At 38.8% G+C, this 15759-nt stretch overlaps 1 protein-coding gene across 1 annotated transcript in view; it reads left to right on the top strand.

Moving 5' to 3' along the window:
• Positions 1-286: 286 nt before the first annotated feature.
• The window catches only part of tenm2a (teneurin transmembrane protein 2a), a 215697-nt gene continuing 200224 nt past the window's right edge, over positions 287-15759 (top strand). The window contains exon 1 of the mRNA XM_047802622.1: positions 287-555. Within this exon, the coding sequence (XP_047658578.1) occupies positions 339-555 (217 nt within the window). The 5' untranslated portion in view covers positions 287-338. The remainder of the gene's footprint in view (positions 556-15759) is intronic.

Below are 15759 nucleotides of genomic sequence, written 5' to 3'. Positions count from 1 at the left end.
GGCCTCTGAGGGAGCTCCCCTCATTGTGCTCCCAATAATGAATGAGAGACATGTAATGCCCGACAGTCATTTTCTCTCCCATCCGGTGCTTCCTCACTTTTGAAGCTAGTCCCTTGTTAGGATCAAGCCATGACTCTCAACACATAGATCCCCTCTGATAAAAGCGCAATCCCACTGACTGTCAGCAGTTATTCAGCAGTACGGTAATAGTGTTCTGCAAATTCTGCAAGTGCTGCAAGGGTAGACCATTTATGATTTTCATCTCTTACATGTTTTTTGTAGGTGAAGGAGTAGACGGTTTGCTTGGTGCTTCACCCCTAGAAGTGGCTACTGCAGCCATGGACCTAAAGGAGCGCAGACACCGCTCTCTGACCCGCAGCCGCTGTGCCAAAGAGCTCCAGTTCACTACTTCGACTCTAGATGTGCCCACTCAGAAATCTTACAGCTCCAGCGAGACACTCAAGGTGTTTGAGCACGAGGCTCGTCTGCCTTACGGAGGCTGCGTGACTGATTTAGTACACCATGAAGGAGACGAATACTCCAGACAAGGAATGGGTAAGTTTATCTTTCTGCTAATGTGTGCACACATGCATCTACAAACATGTACATTAATCCTATCAGAATAGTCTGTGAATTCCAGCTCTGATAGTTAATAATTCTTCTCAATTACTGTTTTGTTTTGTTTTTTTTAATACCAGTTGCAGTTATTTTATTTTGTACCTGCCACTTTCTAATGAATTCAGTTTGCTCTCTTTTTTTTAGCAGTAATCATGAGTTATTAAGGATGAATTTTGTAACTAGTACATTGCACATGATCTTTGTTTGTCCATTAAGGACACATCTTTTTAGTACAAGTAATTTGTATTCGGTTATGTCACTCATGTACGGTACATAGTACATACACACTACATGTTTGGTTTAGTGAAAGAAAGAACGAAAGAAAGAAAGAAAGAAAGAAAGAAAGAAAGAAAGAAAGAAAGAAAGAAAGAAAGAAAGAAAGAAAGAAAGAGAAAAATGTCTTGATATATCCATTATGCCATGGCAAAAGTCTTTTAGTCTAGCAGAACAGATCTCTCAAAGACCAGGCTCCTCATAGCCATGTTTATGCCACATGCTGCCACACTTCATTATTTTTTTATTTTATTTTTTTAGTGCTGCATCTACATCAATAGTTAATCTGAGTACTTCTATGTACTGTGTTTCATAGTTTCACACTTTTAGGTTGTAAACATGCTCTAAACCAAATATGAGGTAGTTACAGTTACAGAAGCACACAGCATTATTGATAATGGGTGAAACATTTATTTAAAAATAATTCTATTTTAAAAATTGTGAGTGTTTGTTTTATTAAGTTAAGGTTTTAAAGATTGTTAGCGTATGTATCAACAGTTACAACACCCCTATCGGACATCAGTAAAATCAGAGATTAATATAAAACACATACATTAATTGTTCAAACTGGAATGACGAGACTATATATTAAGAAACAGCAGTTAAAATAGAACACTCTACTCTAGTGGGTGTTCATTTGTTTTTTTTTTATTATTTTCTGTGTCTTTTACTGTTGCTGATGACATTTTTAAGACATTGTGGCATGGATGACTGAGAGCCAATGTTCACAGATCATTCCTTTCAGCTCCTCTTTGTTTGTGGGGTTACACTTCTTTATCTCCTGCTGTAGGATTGGCCAAAGATCTTCAGTGATATTCAGGTTTCAGATAACATGCTTTTTTCAAAAAACTCCTGTGTCTGTTTTGCATTGTGCCTAGCATTAATGTATTGAGCATTTAATGCCAAGCATCTTGAGACTGAGAATCATCTTTTCATTTAGCATTTTGTACACACATTATTTCTATTTATATGTTATAAATAGTATTATAAATGACTATTATTATTATTATTATTATTATTATGTCCTATTTCAAGTGGCAGACTCTGTATAGACACAACAAAGGGAAAAAGCAGACCATTAGCAAACTACCTGGAAATCTCCCGATGGCCTCTCCTGATTGGCTCCTCTGGCTTTGTGGTGATTTGGCTGCCCTGCCTTGTAGCCAAATTCAGTGGCACTGTCTATGGTGCTGAAGTGCTGCTGTACAATAGCAGTAGCAGATTTGTGTGGCTTGCATGTGGTGCAGTCATTCACTCATCAGCTTATTTATTTTATTAATTTAGCTGATAACGTTATCAATTAATTTTAATTGATAACGAATACAGTAATAAATACTTTTCTAAAAAACTGTTTAAAAAAAAAGCACAGCTCAGTTTGAAAAACTCAGATCTTGAAGATGAGTGTGTTTAGTTCATTTCAGACAGATGCAAATGATTGTGAGATCAAATCCCAGGACTGATGCTGGGCCTTTCTGAATTGCTAAGCTGTATGCTTAGATTGTAAACTCTTTGCTTTGGATAAAACATCTACCAAACATTACATCTTATCTAATCTTTGTATTCATGAATGAGTTTTTTTTTTTCTCTGATGCCCTGAGCATCAGCTGAAATCAGGTGCCAGCTTGTTCAATAGTAAAGGTGTCAAACATACGCTCATAACAGGCTTGTTCCACTGTTCTTGTAATGTTAGCTCACTGTAGCTAATCTCTAAGATCTTTGCTCCTGCATGCTACAGGAAAGGTGTGTAAGCTGATCTTCGGACACACTCTTGAGTTACAGTAGACACCTTTCATTGAACCTAGTGCTGCTCTGAATATGTCACTTGTTTATCAGACATCCTCCTACTCGATGCCACTGATTATCTGTCACCTTCTGACACAGAGCTGTGTCTCAATCACAGGAGAATCAGCTCCTCTGTTTGTATCTTTAGATTTAAACTTCTACATGTCTCGATATTGTAGGACAGAATATAAGATGGAGATGAAGGTATCTTTAAGGCAAGAGACTACAGGTAAGTAGAGTCACTTATATAGAGTCACTTAGATTATATATATATATATATATATATATATATATATATATATATATATATATATATATATATATATATATTCTTTGGGGAAAATATGGAAAATACTTGAGACAATACTTGAGTATTGCTGAAACTGAACGCTTGTTATATTTTTAATTACATTTTAAAGAACAAAGGATAAAAAATTATAATATTATTATTTTGACCACAAAGTCTTTTCTTCCCACATCGAGTGAATGAGTGTAGGCTGTATATCAAATAAATGTGTTCAGTTTAGCACAAAATCCAGTGCACAATAGAAGCAGGGATTGAACAGATTCTATCTGCCATGACATCTAAAAAAAAAAGGTTAGATGACATTTAAAATGTCTACAGCTTTTAAATATAACTAAGTAAGAAAAATAAAGTGTGCTGTATTCTATAATATGTGTTTTCTTTTTGCCTACACTGTATCCTATAGCAACCTGTCTGACCTCAGATCAGAGCAATGAAAAACATCTTTCTTGGACACATCGTAGCTTCCCCTGTCCGTGCTGCCAAACAGATACAGAATTTCTTCAGTCTCAAAACATAAAAAAAAAACTTCTATTAAGAAACTGAAACTGGGTTCTATTCTGTAAAGAATTGAATATTATACAATGTATATCCATTGTGGCATAAAACAACAAAGTTACTACAATACAAAAACATTTCATCTGAGAACATGATCTGAAAGAATGTATTAAGTTACAAAATATTGACGTTTTACTCATTAAAACTTGAGTTCGTTTTAAAATAGCACATTATTTTATTTCTTGTGTGATCAGAATGGGATAAAAACACTGAAAAGAAACCATTTTTTTCTTGGGTTTTATATGCAGTTTATCCAGAAAAGAATGTGATTGACATGACCAAAATTGTTGTGTCTCTCTTTAGAGTCTTTTTTTAAAGAGTCTGACATTTATATCAGCATTATTGTTCATGGAATATGATTTCCTTTCTTGCAGGCTATTCCATTCTTACTGACTTATTATTTCGCAGCATAAAAGAAATACAAAAATAGATTCCCTTCTGCTCTTTGATACTGGCAACAGATTTTTATGAAAATTGGGCTAGCTTTCCTCTCTAATGCTTTCAGAATCCGGATTCCATTCAGTAAGTGAACAGACATAGGGGGCACTGCCTCCTTACTACTCTTATTCTGCTTTTCACTCCATATACCTTATATGCTTTTTTCCCAGTGTATTTGATCACACTAATGAGGATAGTCAACCACTTTACCTTGTGACAGGAAACATAAAAGAGCTACAGAGATTTCAAGTTGAAACAAGGCAAACTGTTGTGTGTTCTAGATAAATTCAGTAAAACTTGATACAACAGCCTAATGAGTTGACCATAATTGATCCAGTGCGATGGCGTAAATATGTCATCTTGAAAAGGTGCCATCCAGTTCTTAGACCTCATCTGCCCCATCCTGCATTGATCTTCTTGCCTGAAGTAGATTTCTAGTCGATAACATCATGCTCAGTGTTGAACCCTGTTTTCACTACAGATGGAGTCTTTTCTCCCCTCCTTTTTCTCACCGCATCTGATCTCAGTGTTCATGACAGATGACCCAGGGTTCAGCCAACTGAAAGTGATGTAGACTACAGTTTTTCTCAGAACAGGGTGAATGGAACAAAGCAGTAGCCAAGATAGTTAAAGTATGTTCCAGGTCACAGAAATGGACTTGGTTTGGTGGTTGTTGTTTTTTTGTTTGTTTGTTTTTTTTTTTTTTAGAAAAAAGCATAGAAGAGAAGTCAGGAAGAGAACTACAGGTTGTCAGCTTGATGTATTCTTAGATCAGTCAGTTGATGGTTTCATAGCTCAGCCACCACAGACACATCTGTAGGAAGTGTTGCCACGGGAGACTAACAGTGTGCAGAGACCATATGTAATGCTGCTCAAAGGTCATCTTAAAGGTAAATCTCACTCTTTCTGTCTCTCTCTGTCATATACTCTAATCACCACAACCTGCATTTTGTAATCCACCGAGAAGATGCATATTAGTTTTTTGTGTTTCTTTAGACATTTGATCTTAATTTTTGTTACTTCAGGTCTTGAATATAATAGTTTGGTTCCCTATCACACAGCAGCTGCCAAACTAAGAAGGTGAATCTACATAGCTGACTTTGTGGAAACCATCACACCAGCACAATTGTCCAGAATACCTCTGCATGCCCAAACATGTTCGAGATTAGCACCATGATGTTTAACAACTCACATGGCCTCCAAAGAGCCCTAACCTCCACCCCATTATTTTGTTTATGAATTTGAACACCAGAATCCCAGGCCAGACCACCCTTGTTCTTTTGTGGCTGAGTAGGCAAATCCCCACAGCTCCAAAATTTGGTGGCAAGCCTTCCCAGAAGATTGGAGGTTACTGTAACAGCACAAAGGGTACTAAATTTAGAATGGGAATGCAAAAAGTGTTAGGGTCTGGCCATGCAGTGTGCAAAAAGCCAGCTAAGGCATCTTTTATAACCTCTGCTTAATCAGCAAGTCAGAGTAACTTAACACAGTTGATGTAAACAACAAACTGCTCTTTCCTACATACTGTAAATGAGCCCAAGCGGCTAGTCTTGCACTGACTTGCATTGGTATTTGAACCTGCAATGGCCCAGTAACAAGGCTAAAGCATTTCATTTTTACACTTTTTTCTGCTGTAGCTATTAAGCTGTTAATCTAAAACACCTGCCTGTTTTAAACAACATAACAATATGACTTCCTGTTATTCTGCACCAGGATGCATATTGACCTGGACTCTCCTATGCTAATGTGTCAGACATCCCCATACTCACTCCTCCACAGGTGCAAATGAAAATTGAACACTGCATTCCCAGATATCTCTTTTGCTTCAAACTTGCGAAGCAGGGTAAAAAAAACAAAAAAACAAGGCCACTAAGAGGAGGTTGGTAGATCGAACGTAACTACCGCCCCACAGATCAGAGGCATGTCTGGGCCTGCCATATATGCAGGCCTTCAGTCAACCCTCCTGCAGAGCCAGGGTGGACCTGGCTCTTTGCATTGATCGCATCAAGCTGTGTTTAAAGTTTGCTGCACTGATCTGTTCCTATTTCGCTCTTTCCTGAGGAGAAAACAGGCTTTCATGTACTGTATGCTTCCTGACATGCCTAGCATAATCAAAGTGGCTTTTAAACATAACTCCATTCAGATGGAAAATTTATGACTTGATCGTTCTTGGTAAAATCAAAGGATCAACCAGTGTATTAGTCCATTTCACTTCTGGAACGTTTAACCTTATCTCTGCTTCTAAATCAGGTACGTCTTAATCCATAATCAGCTTCATGGTATCTATGAGTAATGAGGTTTACCTTGGAAAAAAAGTCAGTACTGCTCTTAGGTACAGTATATCTGCCTGAAGCTTCTGAGATGTGCTTGACTTCATTTAGTCCTTCTCTTGTTATTAATCTCTCCCTAGTTTGTTTCTTCACACAATTGGTGTTTTGATGTGAATTTATCTGTCAAGTCACACATTTTATTTATCATTTTATTTTGTTGATTCTGCACTTTGTGCATTTCAAACCCAGGCAGCTGAAGATCAAAGAAAGACCATAAAAGCTGGTGGCTATTAAAAAGAAATGACTCTGAGATTAAATGCATTCTCCCTGACACAGATTCTCACTTTTTCGCTCCCTCTTACCCCTTTCCTTATTTCTTCCTGTTGCTCTTGTACCCTCAGTTGAGTCAATTATTTAAAACACACTGAAGCCATTTGTTGTATCAAGTAGTTGACAGTTGAGAGTTTTGGGAGAATTGGGATTGGTTTGTTTGGGAGTTTTCTGTCCATCCCATATTTCCTTTCGTTAAATCAAACAAAGACGTAGGCACAGTTCATCTTCAGACAATGTCTAAAGTAGGCTTATTGACCAGGGATCATATGTTTGATTTTATGTATAGAGGATAAAAAGGCATTACAATTTAGTACTTAACCTGCATATTACTCTGGCATCACAGCCATCCAGTTCTGCAGATAAAATTTCTCTCCTCAGATTAACTATATACATACACCTTTTTTCTATTTTTTTTCCCCTCACTATCAGTAGCACTCAGAAAGCTTTCCACTTAGCAGGCCACATCAGAGACTGACGTGTGTGATCCAATGGACCATGGCTGCTATATTTTGCCTCTAAAGACAGTTTCCTGGGTTAGCCAGGACTCATGAGCCCTTGTGCTTATATGTGGAAAGCAGCCCAATTTCCGTGGGTCCAAATAAGTGGATTAGACCAAAACGAGTGCTTGGATTCCTCTTATATCTTGATTCCCTTACAACTGGCACTGTGGCATTGAATTTACAGATTTGTTTTGTTTATCTTCCTGAAATGCTGACTACACTCGTAGTCAATGGGGCAACTGCGTCACCTTTTCTGACACTCTCTATGCAAATCAATGCTTAATCATAGATGCCATTTAATATACTGCCCCTGTCATTGGTTTTTCTCCAGTGGAAATAATTAGTTAGATTAAAGCTATTTGTTCTAAGGCAGAGAGACTGAGTGGTAGTGAGCGCAGGCCCATTTGAAGGAACTTGCCCTTGGGTTCAATTACTATAAGGGGCTGCTGAGTGCAGGGTATTTAATACTTTGTCAAATCTATTCTGTCTCTTAAAATGGCGGCCTCTTTAGCAGGATTGCCCGGAGGGCTATTGCTCAGGATCTGATGGAGACAGTACTCTCGATTAGAACTACAGAAGAGCCATTAGTGCATAAAAAATTATGAAAATACTTATCAATAAGTTTAAGTGTTTTATTTTTGTGTGATGTTTAATAAATAATGCATGTTGATTAAATGTGCTAATGCTCAGACTATAGTAGAATGTTTGGGTTATCTTTACCTTTCCAACCATCAAGAATTTTGCAGTTATCAGCGTCTTCATCCTTCCACAGTTTTGCTTGAAGTGCAGACGCTTTATCTTATCATATTTCTTTTTTGGTCTTTAAGACTCATCAATTCCATGAGTTTATGTAAACATTACTTGAAGTCAGGTGGTATTTCAGAGGTGACACCATTCCCTATAGAGTCAGATCTATTTTGGAGGCCCAATTAAAAGGTGTTGAGTGACCGTGTAGTGCAGGTGGCTCATCAGTGCTGGCGCATTTGACAGTGACAGGGCCATGTTGTAGACATGCTTTTAACTCTACGGCCCAGCTCTAATGGGGACCCTAATGATGTTCCATGTGTCTCGGGACTGGTGTGTTGTATGGAAGTTGGACACCAACCCCAGAGTGTTAGTGCTAGCAATTAACACCAAGCCCTCCTGAGTCCACTAGTGACAACACACCACCCACAGTCCTGACATGTCCTGCACAGGAAGCAATGTCACACCGACAGGAAGAAAGTGCTCTGCAGTATATTAGATGGGAGGTTCAGATGTTGAGTCCGTACACAGTTAGCGTAGACTGTGCAGTCCACAAGTTATTATCTCATAAATATCACTGCGCATCTGTCAATGATAGTGAATCAGGGAATGTGCATCTCCATTACATGCAGCTGTAGCTGTCAGGGGTAGGTGATGAAGAACCCAAGTGGGGTCTCCACTGAGATGTAATTGCAGAGTACTTGTTAGTAATTGTTGGATAGCAGACTAATGCTGACGGTGCTCATTGTGCGGGTGTGCGTGTGTGCTTGTGTGTGTGTGTGTGTGTGTGTGTGTGTGTGTGTGTGTGTGTGTGTGTGTGTGTGTGTGTGTGTGTGTGTGTGTGTGTGTGTGTGTGTGTGAAATAGCTGCATGACTGTTGGCTCTGGAAAAGGATCAAACTATTAGGAGATCCAAAAAGACATGCAAACAGCTGTATGGTTTTATTAATGGAACTACAATCCCACAATATCACAATACTTTTCACAGCATTACATTACGGTGGGAAACTCAGCAGGTTGACCTTGATTTATTCCTTCCTCTTCATTTCTCTTATTGTGTCTATTTTTTTCTACTAGCTACAACACTCTCTCCCTTTTCTTTTTGGAGCAGCCTTTTTTTTCTCTAGTTACTCCAATCAAATATACAACAATCATGGCTGCCTCTTAGCTCATATATATGGAAGAAGGTCGTTAGCAAGTGTGCATCTGGCCTGACATAGCATGAACACCTGGTTGAAACGATTGAAGCGGGAGACTTCATGTGTCTCAGAGGAAATGTATATTAACCCTCACCCTCTCTGTTTGCTAGAAAAGTAGAGCTAGTTACGTCCATTGTTACCGCCTGTAATATATCCACTGGTTGCTCCAGAATTAGTGGAAACACAAATAAATGGAATCACCAACAATCAAGTCAGCAGGAGGTATTTTTACTTGCCTGTCTGTTTAGAAAGTCCTCTGTTTTGCTCTAGCATCAAGCACTTTAGTTTAGGCGTGTGATTTGGGATCATGGCACTGAAAGCAACACTGAAGAAGGGTGCTGTATTTAAGTGAATTAGCAGTGTTTCTTACCAGAAACTCTGGCAGGTAGATCCCTGACCATCTAGGGGACCCAAGGGCATGCTCCACTAGAAGAACATTTTGTACCATTTAAAGTCGAATCGATCTAGTGCACTTTGCGAGCAAATTAAGAGGATAGGTCTATGAAGAACTGTGTGCTCTGGTAAACAGTTTTGTGCTTTAGTAGTAATTTAAACATAAACACATCGGTTGCATAGAAATGAATGATAGATATAGTTACATAGGTTGCATAGATATGAGCACCCACAAATCATGCTAAATGAGACAGAGTCCAACAATGGCCAAGACACAGCATACAATTGAGACGTTAAAGAAATGGTCAGCTATGTTGAATGGGTTTATTTATTTACTATAAATGAATGAAACATACTGCATGAGGCAGACATTATTGATCGATTACCTGTTGTCAAACCCTGAATTTGGACATTTTATATGGGTTTTAAGGAAAATGGTTCTGATTACGTTTCGTACTTGAATTCATCTTCACTTGGCCTGTGGATGGAAGCAGCCAGGTCCTCTCCTTGTAGCCTGTTACGAAGGTCTGATTAAACTTGAAAAATGAAGGTAACTACAATTAGCTGAATGAATGAAAATAATCAGTGCATTTGTAGTACACCGTAGATAAGAATGTGACTACAAAAATAAACAAGACATCCTAAGAAAGCTGACAATTACAAGCTTGCTTTTATAGACACTGATGTACAATGTTATAAATAGCTAGAATTAGCTTTAAGCTAGGCATGACAATTTATGAGATGAATACTTTTATGATCAAGACTCACTTTAAAACAAGTATTTTTATTCAAATAAATTCTAATAAATAATCTTGAGATCTAATGTGAATTTTTTTATCATATAATGATAGCACATAAAATATTCATTCATATACTCATATACTCATATAAGGGGCACGCTGGCTTAGTGGTTAGCACGTTCGCCTCACACCTCCACGGTTGGGGGTTCGATTCCCGCCTCCGCCTTGTGTGTGTGGAGTTTCAATGTTCTCCCCGTGCCTCAGGGGTTTCCTCCGGGTACTCCGGTTTCCTCCCCCGATCCAAATGCATGCATGGTAGGTTGATTGGCATCTCTGGAAAATTGTTTGTTGTGTGTGCCATGCGATTGGTTGGCACTCCGTCCAGGGTGTATCCTGCCTTGATGCCTGATGACGCCTGAGATCAGATAAGCGGTAGAAAATGAATGAAAGAATGAATGAATACTCATATAAGCATTCTTTGTTCTTGTAAAAATATCACATGAACAACATACAAACCTTATATCATTGTGTATTTTTGTTTCATCGCAATATGATTGAAGCATCTGCAGTGAATCATTTGTGTCATAGTCATCTATACCAGTATCTAGACAAAGGGAGAACATTGCGTGCCACTTTGTGCCAATCACTTTGCTTAATTTAGTGAAAATTGTATGGACATGATGATTCTGTCTAAAGAGATGAAGTATGTGTCTCATTATTTAATTTGAAATATCAATAATTACCAGTTTGATATCAGTTGGCTGACCAGGGAGGTGAGGCTGACGGAGTGAGAGATGCTTTGTTGAGTCAATGGTGCAAGACAGATCTTTTCATTTATTATGAGAAGTGTACAAATATTTGATGAAGATTTGACTGACGATAAAACATCGATGGGCCAATTGTCTTGCGGATTGTGTAGATAATTAATAAGAAACATAGATCGGCTTCCACCAAAATCACTGAATATACCATTAGATTTCTTGAACTCCGTATAGCTCATAGGCAATTATATATATATATATATATATATATATATATATATATATATATATATATATATATATATATATATATTTTATTAAATTTCTATCACTGCTTGATGACATTTTTACTAAAGTCAATCACTCTCAGCTGGAAATCATCAGCTGCAATGCTGAGACATAAACCAAGCTGTGACTCATCAATTCCGTACCATTATTTTCCTATTTTATGTATAGAATTTTGATTCCTGCTAATAAATGCTCTATGCATGGAGACAGAAAGAGAGAAAAGCAGAAATGGAGCAGAGCAGCACAAAAATATAAAGGGGGGTGTTAGCACGGCAGTAACAACTGTCTATGATCAAGGCCTTGTATATACCTCAAAGCCACATTACAGGTAGGCGTTAGATCCTCACTGCTGCCTCCAAAGCAAAGAAAAGTGCTCTCTTAAGAACAGCCTCCTTGCTTCTCTGGGGGAAAAAAAACAACAGCAATAACTCTGTGATCCAGACTGATGATAGTCATTTCCTATGTAGAAGTCTGTCACTTTGAAATGTTTATCATGTGATGCCCACAAACTCCAGAGGATGTAGCCCAAGAGAACATTCATGGGTTTATCTGCTGTTTTCTTATAATGTGATTGCATTACTGCCCTTACTGCTTTTCTTCTCCTCTAACCGCTCTCTCATGCATTTACTTTTAGCTTTGCATGAGCGACATGTTGCATCATTCACATTGTCACTCTTTTAATGAGATTATGTTTTGCTCTATTTTGCCTTTTCAGCATCCATCCCATTCCAGTTCCATGATGCCACAGGCAGTTATTAGTTGCTTGAGGGCTGAATTTTTCCCCTGAACTTGTTTCAGTGATGGATATAGATGTGATACTTACATTCTGTGTACTTTATGTTCCCAATAGTTTGCTTTGCCATAAATGCAACATCTGATTTAAAAGTGCAATGTTTTCAATGACACATTTCCACAGTTCTCAGCATTCCATGGGGCCAGCTGGGCTTTTAGGCCTTTGTTAAGTGTACAGTGCAGCTAACAAATGGAACAAATTGAACACGGACATTATCAGGCATTATCAATCAGCAGCAGGACCTCAGGGGTTCCAGGTGGCTTGAGGGTTTTACTGATCTCTGACTAGAAGCCAGCTCCTCCCCCCACTGGAGCAGGTGGTATTTTACTCTATCCGATTGGCCAGTCTGCCTACCTCTCACCGTCTCTCCAAATGGCTCTTTAATGAGTCTGATGAAGCATAATGATGGGCAATTTCCACCCCTGGGGCCTACAATGAGCTTTACCCAGGCTTCAAGGCTAAGCTGCAGTGGCATATTACCTCAGTGTGTGTTCCGGCTCCAGAGAAAGATACCATTGCAGGCGAGCATGACTAAAAGGCAGCACTGCCATGGCTGGAAATTATGAGTCAAATGTATTTTAAAATACGTTTATTCAGATTCTGTTCAAGCATTCAAGTCACATTTTACTAATTAGATCCTTTTATAAAGTTTTGTTGCTTATTGGATACGAAGCATTTTTAAAATGATATTTTAAGCCAAATTAAATAATCAATAAACTTTCATTAAAATGCAGAAAGGCACAAAAGAGAGAGAGAGAGAGAGAGAGAGAGAGAGAGAGAGAGAGAGAGAGAGAGAGAGAGAGCGGGTAGACCAGTTTCTGACTTTTTACATGGCTGCTTTTAGCCACTTCAATCTGTTTGAGGGATTTATTGTAAGAGCACCTGCCAGTATTTGTGCTTGTCTAAGAGGGAATATACGGGTCAGGTAATCCTGATAAACCAGTCAACATTGTCTGTTTAAAAAAGAGCCACAGGCAGTATGAGTAACGTCTGACAAAATCCCATTCTGCACAGCTGGCTTACTGCTCATTCATACAGATGTGATGATTACCAACAGACATATCCCACCTATAATACACATCCACATGCACTAATAATTCTCTCACTCACTCACTCATTCATTCATTCATTCATTCATTCATTTTCTACCACTTATCCGAACTTCTCGGGTCACGGGGAGCCTGTGCCTATCTCAGGTGTCATCGGGCATCGAGGCAGGATACACCCTGGACGGAGTGCCAACCCATCGCAGGGCACACACACTCTCATTCGCTCACTCACACACTACGGACAATTTTTCCAGAGATGCCAATCCACCTACCATGTATGTCTTTGGACCGGGGAGGAAACCGGAGTACACAGAGGAAACCCCCGAAGCACGGGGAGAACATGCAAACTCCGCACACACAAGGCGGAGGCGGGAATCGAACCCCGACCCTGGAGGTGTGAGGTAAACGTGCTACCCACTAAGCCACCGTGCCCCCGCACTAATAATTAATTCATGAGATAATTGTAACACCTAATTTTATCACTCTGAAAGCTAATATTATTCCACCTCTTAATCAAATTGTTTAACTTTGGTACAAAAATCTACCAGCAGCTTTTCTCCCCTCCACCTCCTTTCTCTATCCCATCTGCCTACTCCAGTCAAAACTGCTGTGACAAGTCTCAGGTGGAGAGATGCTTTTCCTGGGAGTCCTCGTTGGTGTTTACTCAATTACAGCAAGGGTTTAGTGCCACTCTTTTCATTTGCCATCATCAGCCACTACTTGCACTTATCTTTATGGCTCCTCCAGGCTCCCCAGAGCTGTGAGCAGCTCACCTTTATCGAACTGTCTCCACCAGCATCTTCCAGTACTTCATCTCTTCTGCCTTCTGCAGTAGAGGTAACAGTCACCATGCTCCACATCAGACTGCCATACAGCAGGGAGCTGGGACATAAAAGTGCAGTGAAACTCAAAATCATAGCGAATAATAACTGACAATGTCATGAAAACTGAGACAAGAATAGACTGAGGGAGAAATGATAGAAGATCACAAAAAAAAATAAGAGCAGATGTAGGTATGTAAATTGTCTGAATGGAAATTCATTCAATTAAACCACCAGTATATATGCCACCTTTTTTTTTTTTTTAAATTGAGAATTATTGACAGTTGTTTTTGTCAACATTAACAAAAAGAGTTAAAGCACATAAATATTTGCATTTAACATTTATACTTAATTGCATTTATAAATGCATACATGTAATGTTTACATTTCATGTTTAGATTTCTATTTAACATTTACGTTTAATATTTACTCACATTATTTATAAAGCATTACATATTTTATTATGTTGAGGAAATTATTTTTTATATATATATATAATAATAGATTAGAAAGATCCTAATTGTTCAAATATCAGAAAGAAAAGAGTATTAAACTCCACAAAGATTCACACATTGCTAGATTCTGCTCCCAGGTTCACCATCTGTTACTGTTAAGCTGAATATTAGGCGAATGAATTGAGATTGATTTACAGTAGTTGAGTTCAAGAGGATACGAGGGATAATGTCTTTTAAAGGGAGAATTTAACTCATACAAATTTTATTAACACACTTACAAAGCAATGTTGCAGAGAGATCGCCTGTGGCAAAGGCACGGCTAAAATAAAACCACGTGTCAGATTGGTGTTCTGGTTATTTCTAATGTAGGATCTCAAAGCAACCTTTAGACGATCCGTAGGCGAGCGTGATCTCCTCTGGCTCGACTTCTCTCAGAACTGCAGAAAGGAGATTAAAAGAACAGCAGGATCGGGCATTGCCCCTGTGGCGTACGAGATACGGTCACATTCTTTTGTAAATTATACTTATACTTTATAGTTCTTTTTAAAGAAAAAGTAGATTGTGCTGTTAGAACGGATAGTTCGGAAAATCCAAGTCAAAATCAGCTAAAATTTAGAGGCATATTTCTGTAGGTTCCACACATCATCATGCAAAGACATCATGTGAAGCTTTTGTGAAGTACTTTTATAGCAACTGGAAGTACATAACACAAGTATACATCTCCCAAAAATACAGCAAAAGGACTTCACCAGCCTTTGTTCAGTCTCTACTGTTTCACCCTCACAGGATGTACCGGAAATCTCATCACTCTTACGCTGATTCCCCTGCAGTCTGACTGAAAAGTGATGGTTTGAACTTATCTCTTATCTCCCTGTTTTAACCTGCTCAATTGTATAAAACCAGCACTATTCAGCATGGCGAATGTTTTCTGTTTTTCATTTTGCTTGTGCAAGTTTGCTTTTTCTTTAACAATATGCAAAACAGCCACTTTCTACTATATTAGATGGCCAGACCTGTGCAAGTTAGGAAGTGTAACGAATTTCGTCAGGGAGCAAATTCAGGTACGGATCACTCTGCTCACTGCATATATGCACGGAGCCAGACTCAAAGGCTCTGCATCGCCTTTTACCCACAGCAGAATCTACACAGAACACACTGCACTGCACAAGGACAAGCTCTTGTGAAGGCATCAGTGTTCATTCAGTGCTCACAATCAAATGCTTCAAAGGCTTGTTGTGGTTGTACATTTTCCTAAGCTCAGTGTGAACATGCACATGGACACAAGTTTTATAGTAGAGCGCATGTTCCCACACACACACACACACACACACACACACACACACACACACACACACACACACACACACACACACACACACACACATATACACACACACACACACACACGCACACACGTGCTCTTTATTTTAAATTATGCACA

This window comes from Tachysurus fulvidraco, chromosome 17 (genome assembly GCF_022655615.1).
Source record: "Tachysurus fulvidraco isolate hzauxx_2018 chromosome 17, HZAU_PFXX_2.0, whole genome shotgun sequence".
NCBI classification, from domain to species: domain Eukaryota; kingdom Metazoa; phylum Chordata; class Actinopteri; order Siluriformes; family Bagridae; genus Tachysurus; species Tachysurus fulvidraco.
Note: the sequence above shows the minus strand (reverse complement) of the source record. Positions and strands in the feature narration are given on the sequence as shown.